The sequence below is a fragment of the Peromyscus maniculatus genome, chromosome 14, assembly GCF_049852395.1.
Source record: "Peromyscus maniculatus bairdii isolate BWxNUB_F1_BW_parent chromosome 14, HU_Pman_BW_mat_3.1, whole genome shotgun sequence".
NCBI lineage: Eukaryota > Metazoa > Chordata > Mammalia > Rodentia > Cricetidae > Peromyscus > Peromyscus maniculatus.
The window spans coordinates 60,950,868-60,969,209 of record NC_134865.1 but is presented as its reverse complement, the minus strand read 5'-3'; the positions used below and the strand labels follow the sequence as shown (position 1 = coordinate 60,969,209).

General features: G+C 40.6%; 1 protein-coding gene across 15 annotated transcripts in view; it reads right to left on the bottom strand.

Moving 5' to 3' along the window:
* The window catches only part of Nrxn3 (neurexin 3), a 1,618,850-nt gene that overhangs the window by 1,086,450 nt on the left and 514,058 nt on the right, over window positions 1–18,342 (bottom strand). For all 15 annotated transcript variants that reach the window (XR_013044430.1, XR_013044432.1, XR_013044431.1 and 12 more), the window contains exon 7: window positions 6,228–6,666. Coding sequence is in view for 12 of the 15 variants with exons in the window: in XM_076551152.1 (XP_076407267.1) it covers window positions 6,228–6,666 (439 nt within the window). In the remaining 3 variants the exon portion in view is untranslated. The remainder of the gene's footprint in view (window positions 1–6,227; window positions 6,667–18,342) is intronic.

Here is an 18,342-nt window from a genome sequence, read left to right as displayed (position 1 = left end):
TGTGTTTAGACAGAGACTCACTCTATAGCCTGCTATGAAAACTAAACTAGGCTTAGACTTACAGCCATCCTCCTGCCTTTGCTTCCTGCATGCTGGAATTACGAGTGTGAGCCACAATACCTAGACAGAATATGTTTCTTCATGCGTTATTAAACACACGGTGAACACTTTTCATTCTCTGATAATAGTTTCAGGCACAGTGTTAGGCTTATCAGGCATAGTCCTCCTATTGGGCTTATTTTGAAAAGCATAGAGGCATAAAAGCAACAGATAATCCAAGAATATTAGCTAATGGCCGCTGTATAGAAATAGCCATATGAATGCCATGAGATTAACTCATAGGATCGACTTTAAAGTGTATAGTCAGTGAAGGGGTCGCCACATGAAGAAGAGTTAAGCCAAAAAGCTGAAAAAGATCCAGCCCTGCAAAATTCGAGGGCAAGAACATGCCTGTCAGAGAGAGTGGCAAAGTCCTGAGGGGACTGTGAGGTCGTTCATTGGGCAAAAGAGTCTATGGATCAAACCTGCCAACCTGAGTCTGATGCCCAGAATCCAGAAAAAGGTAGAAGGAAAGAATCAACTCCACAAAATTATCCTCTGACATCCACATACACGCCATAGTACACATACACACACTATATTATTATTATTATTATTATTATTATTATTATTATTATTATTATTATTTTATTAAAGCCCTGATGGCATGAAGAAGTTTGTTTACAACCAAAGAGGCAAGAAGTGGTGAGAAAAAGATGAGACCAGAGGCATAGGTTAAGCCCTGTTCTGTCAAATGAGATTCTAGAAGCTGCAACCTAGTGCCTGGCCTGGGAAAACAGAAGAAATACTTCTGTATTCCATGGCTGTTCCACCCTGTGCTAGCCCCTCGGCACCTTACAACTCTGTTTCCTGAACTGTAAAATTAGAAGATGAGCAAGGTGGTATCACAACATCCTGCAGAATTAGTTTTTTAGTATTATTCTTGAAATGCTTTGTAGGTGCTGAGAGACGTGGGCTTTGCCATCCATTCGTTGGCCTCTTCTCTGGCTCTTCTGTTCCCTCAGTTCCCTCAGCCAGCACATACAACCTAAGGGCTGAAGCCGACCAAAAGAGATCACAAATATGGCGTGTGTGCCCAATTACACCAGGAGAATGGAATGGAAATAACATAAAGTGCCCTGCTGTGGAGCTGGATTCCATTGAATCAGCAATCCTCCCTTAACTCTCTTTAGAAGCCGTCTCCTAGAGAAATTTGGTTTGCCTATTTAGTTCTTTGTATTTCAAAAACCCACACAACAAAAAATAATATCCTGGTTAGCATTTTAAGCATTTTACATATTCTTAATTTATTTTATTTTGTATGTATAAGTGTTTTTGAATTTATTTATGTATACACAGCACGTGCATGCCTAGTGCCTCCAGAGGTCAGAAGAGGGCATCAGATCCCTTGGGAGTGATGGATAGTTGTGAACCACCCTGTGGATGCTGGGACTCAAACCTGGGTCCCTGGCAAAGGCAATAAATGCTGTTAACCCTGATGAGCCATCTTTCTTACCCCCTCACTTTATGTATTTAAGAAAAAAAATTGATTGACTGTTTTCTGCGTTGCCACTCAGATCTAGAGATTCACGAGTGAAGCATTTTACTCTGCCACTAAATTACACTACCATTTATGTGCATCTTTTAGACTCCTCCCTCAAAATAATTTTGTGACGTAGGAGTCATTAAAATTCCAGCATGGGTGGGAGAGGAGCTTTCAAGGCTCCTCCTCTATCTGAGGAGCTACTTCAGTTGATGGCTACTGAAGAGTAGAGAGTCCTTTTTTTTTTTTAATGGATGTGTGCTGTGGGATAATGCTTTTGTACACTGGTTTAATAAAATGTTGATTGGCCAGTAGCCAGGCAGAAAGCATAGGCAGGATAAGCAGACAAGGAGAATTCTGGGAAGAGGAAGGTTGAGTCAGAAGATGTCAGCCTGCTGTCCAGAGAGTAGCATGTAATGGCACACAGGTAAAGCCACGGAACACATGGTGACATATAAATTAACAGAAATGGGCTGAGTTTAAATGTAAGAGCTAGGCAGTGGTAGGCCTGAGCTAATGGCCGAGCAGTTTTAATTAGTATTAAGCCTCTGTGCGTTCATTTTGGTCTGAGTAGCTATGGGACTATGGGACTGTAGGACTGTGGGAGCCGGGTGGGACCAGGAAAACTTCAGCTACAGTTGTGGCTGATGATAGGCTTCCCATGCACCAGTAGATGGCCCCAGACCCATGCACACATGATTAGCACTAATATGACTGGAGGGAACTATATAATAATTATAATAATAATAAGGAGGAGGAGGAGAAAAGAAGAAGAAGAAGAAGAAGAAGAAGAAGAAGAAGAAGAAGAAGAAGAAGAAGAAGAAGAAGAAGAAGAAGAAGAAGAATGAGTTATCAGGGAGGTAGATTGGTGGGTCCTAGGGGAACTAGGGGGAGATAGTAGGGGCATGGATAAAATTAAAATGCACTGTATACATGTATGAAATTCCCAAAGAATAAACAAAATTGCTATTTCAAACAAGGAGGAAGTTGATGATTTGTGTCTCTTAATATCTTCTCTTACACAACTTTCTTCAGGTCTTCTAACAGGGCTAATGTGATCATCAATTAATGGGGTAATGTGGTTTGAGTGGGAAACATCCCGTATATGCTCATATGTTTGAACATTTGGTCCCCAGCTGATTCTCCATTTGGAAAGTTGTGGAATGTTTAGAAGGCAGATCCTCTCTGGAAGAAGTGGGTGGTAACTGGAGGCAGACTTTGAGATTGATAGCCTGGCCCAACTGTCTGTTCACTGTCTGTTTTCTGAGTGTGGATACAATGTGAAAGGCCAGCCTCTTGTTCCCACCACCATGTCTATTTTGTCTGATGCCATGCCTTCCCTGCCATGATTGACTGTACCCCTTTGGAACAGTAAAACAAAAATAATAAATTAATTAATTTAAAAAATCCTTTCTCCCGAAGTTGCTTTAGTCATGGTGTTTTATAATAGCAACAGAAAAGTAACCAAAAAAAAGAGACACATAGACTACCAAGTATAGACAGTATGAGAATCAATTTGAAATTCATAGCCCGGACTGTATATCATGGAAAGCCTATGCTCAGAATATACGGCTGAACACATTTTAAATGCACCTATTGGGTTTTAAGACTCAATGTCTCCACTGAAGAGTAATTATAAAATGTTTTCTGGATCATCTTTCAGGTCAGTTAGTCTTCTGAATACTTGAGGAAGGAGGCACATTTGGACCTGCTTATTTTACAAATATCTATTTTAGAAGAGATGGATAGCTAACTGGAAAAAAAATACCAGAAAAATATCCTCACAAAGAAATGAAGTTTCTTTCATAGACCATATTGAAATGTAATTGTGGGATAATGCTTTTGTACACTGGTTTAATAAAACACTGATTGGCCAGTAGCCAGGCAGGAAGTATAGGCATAATAAGAAGACAAGGAAAATTCTGGAAAGAGGAAGGTTGAGTGAGGAGATGCAAGCCCACAGTTCAGGGAGCAGCATGTAATGGCACACAGGTAAAGCCACAGAAAACATGGCAACATATAGATTAATAGAAATGGGCTGAATTTAAGTGTAAGAGCTAGTCAGTAGTAAGCCTGAGTTAATGGCCAAGCAGTTTTAATTAATATAAGCCTCTGTGTGTTTACTTGGGTCTAGGCGGCTGTACACTGGGCAGGACACAGGAGAAGTTCCAGCTACATGTAATATTAAACTGCCTTCTGTTATGTGATGTTTGATGGTGTTCTGACACATAAAGCTTGCTTGGAGTCAGAGAGCGGAGCTAGACACTAGCTGACCATAGAGATTTGGAGGACTGTAGAGAGAGGAGACAGGAAGTGGCAAGGCAGGGCTGAAAAGGGATCTCAGGCCTTTTGGGATGGAGGAACAGAAGAGGTAGGAAGCAACTGGCAGCTGTTCCCTGTTCTCTGATCTTTCAGGGTCTTACCCCAATATTTGACTCCCAATCTTTTATTGGTAAAGATTAATTAGATTATGCTTCAGCTTTCCTGAACTCATTATTGTTTACTTAATAAATTGTATGAGCTTTGATCAAAATCATCAGTACTTCAAAACACTGACCAATGCCATAGCTTCCAACTATGAAATTTAAGGCTCCTGAAATCCAGATTTATTTGTGGAGTATGGGTTCCCTGGTAGCTCTAAAAATGCAAACCAAGATAGTTATACTATTGAACTAGCTAGCTTTATGTCAACTTGGCACAAGTTAGAGACATCTGAGAGGAGGGAACTTCAACTGAAAAAAAATGCCTCCATATGATCAGGCTGTAAGCAAGCCTGTAGGGTATTTTATTAATTAGTTATTGATGGGAGAGGGTCCAGGACATTGTGGGTGGTGACAGCCCTGAGCATGTGGTCCTGAGTTCCAAAAGAAATCAGGCTGAACACATCACAAAGAATATGCCCATAAACAGCACTCCTCCCTGACCTCTGCCACAGATCCTGCCTCCAGGTTCCTGTCCTGTTTGAGCTTCTGCCCTCACTGATACGGGACTATGAGTGAATCAAACCCTTTCCTCCCCAAGTTGCCATTGTCATGATGTTTCATCACAGCAATAGCAAATCTAAATAAGACAGCTAGAAAAGACAATTAGTGTTGGGAATAATAAAAAACAATATATATGGTGTCTTTCTGTACACTGACCTTCTTTGAACACCAATGGGTCACTGCTAAGTCACAGCAAGGTCATAGTTAATCACCCATAAAACTCTTCAACCATAACACACCTCCTCCACACGTTGTCTTAACCAATAACAGTGTTTTATAGACAATTCTGAGACAGTGTTCTAGTGCTGCCCCAGGTGGCATTTTATTGATAAACTTAAGAAAGACAGAAATTTAGCCACCAGAGATATTTTTGTGTGTTTTTCTTTTAAAAAAAAATCACAGATTGTTCATTCTTGCTCAACAAACACATTTAATTGGAAGCCTCTTGGTTCTGACCAGATTTCAGACAATCAAAAGAGAATCCTACTGGGCAGTAAAACATCCAAGGCCACAATCTGCCACTGACTGCATTCTACATAGACCCCATCCAGATCTTCCTGAGGGCAGCATCACTCATCTCTGCCACCCCTCTAGCTGAGGAATTACACAGAAAAGCTGACATTCCACAGAAGCTCACCCATTTCTAGTTTCAGCTTTCTGGGGGTGCAGGGACCTCTTGTTTTGTAATATTGGTCAAGGGAACCTAGACATAAAAACTCCCAGACAAGGACTTTTGTGTGTTTACAGAAGTAATCTATACAACTACAGCAAATGAAGCTAAAACGAGTCTTGTGTGTGTGCTACCCAGATGAGGAATCAGGAAATGAGCCAGAAATTCAGATGCTATTCTAGTCCTCCTCTTGAGGAAACACCCTTACTAATAACATAGAACATGACCATCATTGCCAGAGGGTCCTTAGAAAGCCAGGCAGACTGGTTAGGCATTCAAAAGCCCAAATTTTCTGTCTCTGCTACCTCCACCCCTTTTTTCTTACTCTTCCAGAGTAGCTATGTACTGCCCAGGGCTAGTTTGTTTGATCTGCAGCTACAGAAACAAACAAAGCCATTTAAACCAAATGTAAAAGGTTATGAAGAGGAATGGGGAGTTAGTGGAGTCTGGGCAGAAGAGTGAAATGTGGGTTTTCACACCAAGGAAAGGCTTTAAATTGAACATGACTTCAGGAAAAATCAATTTGCTGTTTCCTTTCTTGTCATAATTCCTCCCTACAAACATGACCATTGCCAATTATTGAAGGGCTATCATTACATAAACTCTTGCAGTGGAGTTTATCCCACAGAGTAATCACATAATGTAACGTCGATGATGTCACAGTCAGTTTCCATGGTGATAAGAGAAAGAAAAAAGGGTGGGGGATGTCACCCCATGACAGTCCCTGTGGTAGAAATAGAAATGCTACTTATAAGGTCACTCATGTTGCTAGGGTCCTAGAATTATCATTGAAACTATTGGGAAGAATGATAGAGAAGCTAAGAATGCTAGACATCCACAAGACAGTCATCTTGTCCATAAATGTCATTTTACAACAGCTATTAGAATTGTGGGGGACAGCTGAGCATGCAAGTGATGACTATAATAAATACATAGAGCCTGGGGAGAAAGCTGTTGCTTTTATCTAGTCTTAGTCCTAAGCCATTTTTACCTGATCTGCCATCACGCTGAATGTCCACATGGTACCATTCCCCATCATTGGCTTTCTTCTGAGTGGCCTTCACTTTGATGGTGCCTGAGCCCATATCAAGCAGCAAATACAGGTTGCCATCAAGAAGTTCTACAGCAAAGAAGTCAACTTTTGTGTTCTTTTGGCTCCGGACATCTTTTCTTTCTTGGGGCTTCCCATGAGTGAAGAGGATCAGGCCATTGGGCTCAGTGGTACGGAAGTCAAAGGAGATGGAGCCCATGCGTTTGGTGTTCCACTTGGGCAAGCTGATGTAAGCCTCTGGGGTCTCAAAGTTGATGGGGTCCAGTGTGGCCACATTCTCACATTTGAACACAACTTCACCGTAGATTTTCATCTTGGTGTCCCCAATCCGGGCCAAGCGAGACAGCTCCAGACGGATGTCATTATTCTTATAAACAACCTGTCAGAAGCCAAACAAAAGTGCCATATGAATCAATCTTGCAAATAGTATCAATCCATCACTCACTGGGCATCCAGGAAAAGGGTCTGAAGCATCTTCAGGACATAATGGTCTGAAACAACATGGGAAACAAAAGACTCATATAAAAAAGCACCCCAAGAGATAGATGTCTGGGGCATATACAAGCTCAGAATGAACCTCTACATTGCCACTCTGTACCTTTTATCTTTCTCTTTGTAGCCAGTTTCTGGATGTCATAAAGTTATCAGTATGAGTTTATGAGCCAAATTCAAGAGACACTGAGTTGTACAGGTACAAAATACACACATATTTACTAAAGCATCCTTGGTAAAAGGTCACAACCTTAATGATCATCAATAATAGATGGCATACCTCTATAATGGAATACAATGCTGCCCTTTAAAATTAGGTATTGCCTCTGGTTTTTATATGAGTCCTTCCAACTCATTTTTTAAATGGAGTTAGAAGCAGGACAAACTGATAATTACCTTACTGTTGTATGAAAATGGAGAGTCATAAATACATAGGTTTATAAAAGTATAAAGTATCTTTGGAAATAATTATTAACTAAGAAATTCTTAGGACAGTGGCTTTGTGGAATTCATATTCAAGACTGGGAGACTTCCATTTTCACAATATTCTCATGTTTTGTCTGATTATTCAAAACTATGTGGATGTATTGCCTTTAAGGATGACTGACTGGGCCTGAAGAGATGGCTCACTGGGCAAAGTGCTTGCCATACAAATGTTAGGACCCAAGTTTGGATTCCTAGAACCCATTTAAAGCTGGGTGTGATAGTGTGTCTATAATCCCAGTGTTCCTATGGCAGGATGGAAAGCAGAGACAGGAGACCCTCCCTGAATTCCATGAACTGGGTAACCTGGCATACGCATCTGCAAACAACAGACTGAGTCTCAACCTAGGTGGAAGTTGAAGACCAACACCTAAGGTTGTTCTCTCACCTCCACACATGTCATGGCATAAGCATGTCTTATACATACACATATACTCATCCTAAACATACATAAAAGATCTCTTTAAATGATTGAGAGCTATGAGTATTTGTTAAGGAGGAGGGTACTGTGAAATATTATTTTAAGACGTGTTACATTCTGTGGAACATTTGTTTAATGATGCGAAGATGTGTTGCATTCTTTTATGTTGCATTTGTTTAACTCTGTGAAGCTGTATTCCTTTGCCTGTCTAAAACACCTGATTGGTCTAATAAAGAGCTGAATGTCCAACAGCTAGAGGAGAGAGAAATAGGTGGGGCTGCCAGGCAGAGAGAATAAATAGAATTGGAGAAGAGAACGAATGGGGAGGAGCGAAAAAATGAGGAGAGGAAGACTCCAGGGACCAGCCACCTAGTTTCACAACTAGCCACGGAATAAGAAGGAAAGAAAGGAATATAGAATAGAGAAAGGTAAAAGCTCAGAGGAAAAAGGAAGATGGGATAATTTAAGAAAAGCTGGCTAGAAATAAGCCAAGCTAAGGCTGGACATTCATAAGTAAAAATAAGACCCTGTGTGTTTATTTGGAAGCTCGGTGATGGTTCCCAAAGAGGGGGAAAAAAACAACCACAGGAAGGTATATGAAGGGTTTTATTTTATAATCACATTGAATATGCCTTCGATGTAGAGGCAAAGCATAATACCCTAATTTAGTCAGTTGGGGACATTTAATTATATGAGAATTGAAATTTACAAAAATTAGTTTATACCAGAAATTAATTTGTCCTATAAGAGATACATCAGGGATTTCTGTCTCCTTGTTCTCCCCAAGGCAAAGTCCACTTCCAAATGGCCATGGCCGTAGTCTCAGAGAGGGTGAGTGGGAGAGAAAAGTGAGAATATCAACTAAAAATGAAAAAGCCTATTATGAGTTTCCACACCTGGAGTAATCCACAATAACATAGGGATTAATATAGATTTCCCTAAAATATTTAAAATATTTTACCTTTATTAGTACTCTGTATGATCTCCCCCTGCCTGTGTGTGTGTGTGTATGTGTGTGTGTGTGTGTGTGTGTGTATGTGTGTGTGTGTGTGTGTGTGTGTGTGTGTTCTTATGTATAAATACAGGTGTGTGTGTATCACAGCATGCACGTGGGGATCAGAAGACAACCACAGGCATCAGTCCTCATTTCCCACCTTATTTGAAATAAGGCCTCCTCTTTGCTACTGTTTATCTGTCTGTGAGTTTCTAGAGATTATCCTGTCTCTGTCTCTATCTCACCACAGGTGCATGGAGAATATATATGCACACCATTGCTTCCAGCTTTATGTGGGTTCTAGGGGTTCTGAACTCAGGTCCTCATACTTGTATAGCAAGACTTTTATCTGCTGAGTCGGCTTTCTAGCCCCAGACCTGAAATTTTTATGCAGTATTTCTACATGAACTTCAGTGGTCCAATTTTTGAGTAACATCACATCCATACAATAATACTAACCATGGCAGATGGAAGGGAAAGGATGGAGAAGATATGCAACTTTGGCAAAGCCTCTTTATTTCCTGTCTATCAATGAGAGCGAGTAAGAGAGAACTGATTTGTGAGGAAAAAAGACTTAAGAGATGCAGGAAGTGTAAAAAAAAAATCTAAGCTATTTTGGGGTGTTTGTGACACTTACTGTTAATCTTATAAAATCCTTTGCACACTCTTGTCTAATTTACACTTTTGGTAAAGCAAAAAGGCTTTGGGGCCAAAATCAATCTCACCATCTATCCTATTTCAGTGAGAAAACATTAATGGAATGGGTCGCTTTTATGCGTATAATTTGTTCTGCAACATCCAACTACCGACTGTTTCCCTCCTCTAACCTGTCACCAGGCAATAATCAAGCAGAGCTGTTGACTGTGAACAAGTACAGCCAGTGTGATCCACAACTATGACAAAGCACTGAAAATTCTTCACCTATTATGTAACCTTGCTGTGGATCTAACTACAGTCAGTACCATTGAGAATAGTAATGATTTTTAACACTTACCAGACACCTAATATCAAGCTCTATAGTAAAGGGTTATCATCTACCACCTCACCTAGACACCACCCATTTGGCAAGCCTGGAGTTATTCCTTCATTTTATAGACACAGAAAGTAATTAAGGAAACCACTCAAAGGCTGCTACATGTAGAACAAGACTCAAATCCAAGCATCAGTTCGAGAGTCCATTGGCAGCACTGCCCACATATTTATTAGTACTGCCATCCATACCCAGGATGCTCCTTATTAATGATGTAGAAAGTCATATGTGATCAGCTTTCCAGTTCAAAAGCTGAATTTCTTATTTTATTTTCACCAGACTAACCATGAACAAAGAAGAACAGGATCCTCGGGCAACCACTCAAACAAACAAATCATAAAAAAAAAAAACAATCAGAGTTTGAATGGCAGTGTCTCTTTCCTTATCCCCAGTATGGTGCCCTAGCATGTGTAATCTCTGTATGGGAACCAACCTCTACCTTGCTCAGTATCTGGATGAAATGCTTTTGACTTTTCTCCTTGTAAAAGCTATTAATGGGCAGCAATAACTCATCCAAAAGAGAAAGAGGAGGCTTGGTACCCTGAACAATAAATAGAGAGAAAAAGCTCAAGCAGCTGTCCTCACAGGGACCCAAAACAGAAAGTGAAAAGACAAAGGTCTTTTAAATGAATATGAGGAGAAGGGTGCATTTCTGAGCCTAGGACTGACAATGATAAGCAGAATGAAGATTTCTGAAGAAATGATCAGGAAAATCAGAGGCAGAAAGTGGTTGATGATAACTAGACTTCTGTCAAATCCGCTTGGTAGGCAAGCTCTCCATCATAACCCCAAAATTGCTTGTCTGTGTATGTGGAATTTCTTCAATGGTGAAATGCTGTGGATATCGTTCTGTATAAATAAAATGCTGATTGGCCAGTAGCCAGGCAGGAAGTATAGGTGGGACAAGCAGAGAATTCTGGGAAGAGGAAGGCTGAGTCAGGAGAGATGCTGCCAGCCGCAGCCATGACAAGTGAAATGTAAGGTACTGGTAAGCCACGAGCTATGTGGCAAAGTATAGATTAATAGAAATGGGTTAATTTAAGATAGAAGAACTAGATAACAAGGAGCCTGCCACGGCCATACAGTTTATAAGTAATATAAGCATCTGAGTTTATAAGTGGGCTGTGGGACTGTGGGGGCTTGGCAGGAGCTGGAGAGAAAAACTCCGGCTACAGTGAAAAAAAAATACACCCAACATCTTCCTTTGCTGACAATTAAGTACTCTTTCTAATCTCAATTTTATTAGTCTCCTCAATCTACACCTTCACAATGATCACCTTGTTATTCTAGGTGAACGTCAAGAAGAAATTAAATGCCATACACAGTAGGACACAGTGACTTCTCAACTGGCACAAAAATCTAGGGGAAAGCAACGTGACGTCTTGATGTGCTGCAGGGTCGGAACTCTACTGGAAACAAGTAGCCTAAAGTGAAATTCTGTAAACTGGCTACTACCAAGAAGAAAGGGACAGGAGAACAGTTGCCTCGCAGCCCTGAGACACACAACTGTCCAGCTCTGCTGCTGCTACTGTCCCTGCCCCTCCTACACATACCCTAAGCAGAACCTTGCCACAGGCTGGCAGAAAAATGCGGATGCCTTGGGTGTGTGCGCTAGGGCGTGAAACAGGAAGGCCAGCCAGACCTTTGCCCAAGGTGAATGAACACTGGTACCGTGTCCTCTGGAAAATCTGGCTCTCATTTAAGCAAGTGTCCCCAACTGATGGACTGAACCAGACAAAACAAGGGGCATCAAGTGACAGAAAGCAGCCTTTGTTGACAAGCAGTCCTGGCAAGAAGCAATTAAAGACAAAGTAGAAACAGTGCCCCGTGGGGGAAGATGTCACGTAGCCTGAGAGGTAGAGTATAAGAATGACAAGTTGGTCTTAACTGTCCGACCTATGGATTTGTAAAGACTATTGTTTGGACTTATAACTGGTATTTAGGAGACCAGCTAGGAGAAGAGCTAAGAACAGAGGCTCTGAGTTAAGACAAAGTCTCTTTGAACAAATATATTTGTTTTCATCTATGATCATGATACAGAGGCATATAGATAAACTATGAGTGTGAGAGCAATATAATAATAGTAGTTACCACCAATGGAGAGCCTACAATGTGCCAGGCTCTTTGAAAAACACTGTTATATATCATCTACAATAAACAGCTGGAAACACTGATACTAGCCTTATATCATTGACAGGTGCTGCGGAAGATAGATACTAGACCAAAGTCACATAGCCAAGGAGGGGCATAGCCAGGACTTGACCCTCTAACTCTCTTGTTGCACCAGGGCAAAGGTATGCCCCAGAAATGGTTATTTTTAGACTATTTATTAGGCCATATCTACACATAAAGCAGAAATCCCTCAATAGTATATAAAAGTTATCTTGACACACAAAGCTCTTTGTACCTACCAGGATCCCTTTCAAGCAGCCTCTTATACCTGCCTGTCAGAGTCACCTTGAAAACTTATATATGGATCTGTATTCACGAGACTCTATCTTTGCTCATCCAGTCCCTTGGACTATAGTTTTCTCTCTCTTCTCCAAGGTGTATAAATAATAGCACCCCTTCCTCGGGACCTCCATCCAAGTCATCCCCACACCTTTCTACCTATGCTGATCCCACCATTTGACAAATCAGAACCCTATGTTGCCAGTAAGTGATGAAGGGTTTTGCCCCACTGCCTCATACCTTTACCTTGGTTGGGAGTCTGCCTGTACATGCTGAATTTTAACATTAAACTCTTCCCTGATTACTGAGTTGTAGTTGTAAGGCAGATCCGGAAGAACTGACCAAAGGTTTCCCCCTCACAGAAGTATTTTCCACTCCCCCTTCCACCTCATCTTTGACCATACTTAACTTCTTGTGAACAGATTTGCATGAGATCTGTTGTAAATTCTATGCCCCACCCCCAATCCTCCACCAAGAAAACTGGAAGGAATGAAGTAATGCATGCCCAGATGGCACATGGAACAATTTATACTGTCAAGTACTAGGAGGTTCAAACACTTGGCCTTTCTTTTATCTTCATTGTCAAGCATCTTTAATCATTTGTGGGGTTCACATATAGGACAATTTCAGTCAACTCACCTAGCCAGCTTTAAGATCTAATCATTGACAAGTATGTATGTGACTTGGCCACTGAGCACCACTGTGATGATCCAGATCATTGGAGGGTATTTGAAAGTGAGGCCATTGGAGACACTCTCTGAGACATTAAGATGTACAAAATACGGTGCTGGAGAAGCCAGCCATCAGGGTACCTTATGCAGAGCAATGTTAACTACAAATCTCAATATAGTATTTCTGCTTTATACCCACATGTGGAGCCTCCAAGAAACTAAAACAAAGATAGTTTATCCCCCACCCCAATTTAGTGTTTTGAGAATAGATCATAATGAAATGAGTTTTTGGTTTCTAGCTTCCAGAATGCCACAGCTTTTAAAGAACACTTTTGGGCTAATCTCATTATTATGTGACACTCCTTGGAGTAAAGAAACAAATAAATGACTAAGAAGAACTGCAAAAGAATCCAGGTTCTGGGATCTCCACAGAATCTCACAGCCTACTATTTCTGCCCCTTTCTCTTCTGAGCCCCAGATAATTGGTGATTCTGGTCAGCTGTGATTTCTCCTTCCACTGAATAACCTTCTCTTTATCTGTCACTTACAACAGTTAACTTTGTTACTTTGAAATAAGTGCAGTCTGATCTTCTCAAAAGATCTCAAATACCCTATTAGCAAAATGTAAATATACAAAATTATACATTATACCTTTTAGAGTCTGAACTAGTTCTTAACTGTATAGATGCTCAACAAATCCCCATACCTTTATTAAATTAGATACTAGACTCAAGTGGCAGTATGAGGCCATTGTTAAGATCATGGACTAAGAAGTCCTCCTTTGTAGTGGGTAGCCATTCCAGCTTTGATCCGGAAGTTCCAACCCCCTTTGAGGCTTCAGCAACTGTCACGCCTACAAGGCAGGGCCAAGGGAGGAGCCTGGAGACCAGAGATCCAAATGGGCCAGCTCTCTCTCTGTTCCTGGACCCTGGATGGTGGAGGCTGACTGAGCAGAGCTCCAGAAAACACTGCTGGACTGCAATACACCTTCCCCAGACCCTGCAACCTACCTATCCCTTCATTTGTAAGTTGCACCACTAATAAGCTTTCCTTTTAACTACGTGGAGTGGCCTTAATAATTTCACCAATACTCCTTTGTAGTGTTTAAGCCTCATCTACCCACACCAGCTACTTGGCATTATGTAAAGTATTTAACTTGATTCAGACTAGAGACAATGGATAATGAAGATGGCAAGTCCCCCTTACAGGACTGTAAGAAATACTTGAGATAATATTACTCTGAATGAAATGACTTGACATAGTTCCTGCTCCTTAGTGAGTATTCAGTAAATGTTACTTTCTGTGAAAAGTTATAAATTAAATCAACAAACAGTCTATCTTGGCATGGCATTTTTGTCACAGGGTAAGTCTTAAATGTATTGTCAGCCCCAAACGTAGGGTTACAGCTAATGATACACTTGATTTAACAAGCTCCCAAATTCAATATTTATATATGAAATAAATTTATATTAATCATTAATGTGATATTTATTATATATCATAGGATGCATAAATGGTGACTACTCTTTCTCTCTCATACACAGATTTAAGACTGATTATCATTAATATCATTTTCTATCATATTTCCTATCACCAATTACCAAACTCTACCAGTGAAGTCCAAGCACAAATGTGGCAGCAGATGGTCCTCTTAGCTTCCAAAGTCAGAAGAACCTAATATCTGGCATGGCCAGGACCACATCTGCAGTTATGGTCTTGTTAACAGTGGTCAGTAAACTCACTCTTCCTGCTGAGAAGCAGCTGACATCCAACCTGGGGCTCCCAATGCCGACTGCTACATACTATAGTGCCTGCTATTTGTACGCTTTAGAGTTTGGTACCACTGGTTAGTATCTGCCAAAGATTAAAATAATAAATAAGTAAAAACAAACACTAAAACCATAAACAGGAATTGAAAACTGAGTTTCAGACTTTCAAGGCAGGAGCCAGGAAAAAAAAAAAAAACTCAGTTCTAGACCTCAAAATAAAAGGTCAAAAGGATTCCAGCTAAACTTGAAACCAGAAGAATACTGTTGACAAGTAATTAAATTTCGTTTAAATGCTGTGTGATCTAGTAGGCTATAGATCAAATGAAATACATCTACAAGCTGAGTCCCAGTAGGGCCTACCAGCCTGTGTCCTCTGATCTATGGTACCATCTGTGAGAGTTTAGCTAGGAAAAGATAAAAAGGGACATAGGGAAAACTGCAGTAATAGACAAGCTGGTGTTGAATAGTGAAGTACTAATACCTAAGTAATTCTGAGTAAAGCCACCCAGTCATGTGAGCCTGCATGCATGGAAAGATAGAGGGGGTAGAGAGATGGGTAGGGAGAGATAACTGTGGACCATGCTTCCTATGAAGCAAGGAACTACAATGTCAGCTCAAGTGCCTCACTAGGCAAAATCAATACTATGTGTATTCCAGTTACACTTAGGCTTACACATTTATTTGCCAGACACAGTCACAATGGCACAGCAAACCCTCCCATCTCTTTGGTCCATATTAGCAAAGGTGTTCCCCTACCCTCCATAATGGAGAATGGTATTCCTCAGTAATGGATGTTATTACATTCTACTTTATCTTTTCCATTCAACCCAAAGAAAGCTTCAGAACTCTCCTCAAATGAAATGCTCAAGAAATTAAGAACTCTTCTCTAGCTTTATCATCCAACACAAAATCCAAATTAATAAAATTATTTTCCTATATTAAACTACTACAAATAAAATGATCCATTTAAAATTATCTTCCTATATTAAACTACTACAAAGAAAACAATCAATTTAAAGGTTTTAAATAACCATTAGACCTTTAGCTCTTGACCATGGAGGATGCAGGGGAGCACAAGAATAACCATCACCAACCAGCTGGGGGATGCTTGACAGAGAGATATTTTCAGAAGCAGAATTACAGTGAGATATATTTGTCTCTCTGATTGATGCTCAAGGGCATATGATTAGAAACTTGATGCAAATTGGATCTTCCCTGTGCTTTCCAGGAATGACACTCTTAAGATCCTCATAGCGTGAGATTTATAAACAGAAATGGTGCATTCCTGATGTGACCATAAATGCATCCCCAAGAATTAGCAAAATCCCTGGTACCTAGTAGAGAGTAGGTAAACATCCATTCTCACGTCTTTCCCTTTCCTATGCACTAAGCAGACATACCCAGTGAACACCTACATTCCCTTCTACCTTAGAATATTTGATAAGGGCACAGGCCTGACTGGAGTATAAGTTTCATGTCACAGAGCAGAGGAGCTAAAATCAGGTAAGTATGTGGTACCTGATGTTCAGAGGCTCTAAAAATACTTACATTATGCAACCGATGATAAAAGAGGAACCTATTAGCGCATAAAGGAAGTCTTTAGCAGTTTGACTAGAAAGGTGACAAAATTGAAGTGGTGGCTTCTGAAATTACAAGGGAGATACTATATTATTTTTATTCCAAAGTCTAGAAATGGCTCTAATCACTGCATAGTTTTCTTTAAAAAAAAAATCTTTCCAATGGCTCTTCACCAATTTCAGAATTAAATGAAGATTGTTTTTTTTAGCCCTATATAGAAGACCCTGCCTCTCTAGTTCCCACTTTGTTGTCATCTCACTGAATTATGCATTTCCTCCAACTCATTATCCCAGGCATGGGTCTCACTGGTTTTGCTGGATAATTGCTATTGACCATATGAGTCATGGCTTAAGTAACCCCCCCCCCCCGTCTTGGAAACTTTCCAGGGTTCCTATTCCTTACATGGCCCCTGGCAGTCCAGCTCCCTTCTCAGCACCAGCATGGCTCCATGTTATAACTACTAATGTCTGTCTCTCCTGGTAAGTTGACATATTCTCACGCAGAGTAAGCCACACCTTTCCTTTCTATGTCTCCAAGTATTTGTCATAAAATGCATGTATGAATGATCAAGTAGAGAGGTATGTGGAGAGGAAAAAGAAACAAGTAAGATCACAGGACTGCTTGCTAACCCCTCTAAGACAGTGCTCATCATAGTCAGGAAAGAAACCTCTAGGTTCATTCTGCCTGACAATAAGTGACAACATGGTGGAGGCAGGCAGGTAAAAGGCATTTGATGGGACCACTAAATGTGTGCATGCTGAGGAAATGTGCTATAAGGCTGCCTATATGGAAGTCTCTGTACTCTAGAGTGGCAGTTGTTATTGTTTTATGTGCCTTGGTGGAACACTGATGGCAAAAGTACAGAACTCAATCATAGAGTCCATCAAGATCTTCTAAGAGATTAGCTGCCAAAGCTTAGCACCAACTCTGCCTTCTTCTCTCGAGTATGCTAAAGGGTCACTATAAACTTCTTCTATGACAATAAACCTTGGACTTGTCATCCGCACATGCATGTCTTGCCTCAGAGCTATTGCCTTCTGTATCCAAAGCCAAAGAGAAGAAATTAATTCCAGAAATGACGCTTTTGGCCATAAATGCTGACTGTCAGCAGCTAAAGTGAAAAGAGGTGGATGACAATGGACATGGCGGCCAGAATTTGGAGACAGAGATTTTATGGAAGGTCGAAATGCAGAAGAGTATAAAATTCTATTAAAAGATGGCACGAAACAGAATCTGCATGGAGTTTAGCAGAAACAACAGCAGCATACCAGACAGGCAAGTATTGTGAGTAGTGCCGAAGACCAAGTAGCTGTTCAGCACCATGGATAGTGACAGGTTTTGCAAAGAGGAGGCTGCTTATGGAGGGAATTCCAGTAGTACTCTTAGGAGCTAAGAAGACACGTTCATACAACACATTGCTTTATTGTATGAGACCTATGGGCTTCTTTGTAGCTGAGCAACATCCAAAGCGGGTCTGCCTGTCAAAAGCAATTACAAACTATTTCTTATCTGGCCGGCTAAACAGTTCTGGCTCTAGCCTAATGAACATCCTAATCAGATGGCTTTTCCAAGAGGTCCAAAGAGGCGCCTCTATAATCAGTAGGAGACAAGGGGAAGGTGGTAGAAAAATAAGACATGCTGGTAGGTAGCTGATAACAGAATTGTCTCCATTGCGGTACAGAAGACAGCAAATAAGAATTGGGTCCCGTTGACAAGATAGAGAGAAATACTAAGGATGTTGTTTGTTTGTTTGTTTGTTTTTCTGAGAACAGTTCTTTACTCTTCATTAACTTTACACTAAAGAGTCATTTGACAACACTCCCCACCTTCTTTATGAGTTTCTTCTCAAGGTGGCAACCAGTTTTAATTTTTTAATTTAATTTTTTCATTCAATATATTTTGATCGTATTTTCCCTCCCCCCAACTCCTCCTAGATACGTCCCACATCCCCTGTCACAAACACAATTTCATGTTCTCTTAGAAAGAAAGGGAAAAAAATCATGATGATAATCTTAGCCTGAGCTCACCTGTGACTTTCTATTCTTTTTTCTAAATCTGCAGAGAACTTGATAACCACTAGATGTCCCTTATGCTATGCACAGCCTACCTAAAACGAATTGCACTACCAGTTACACAAATTACATTCAAAGACATGTTTCCGAGCCT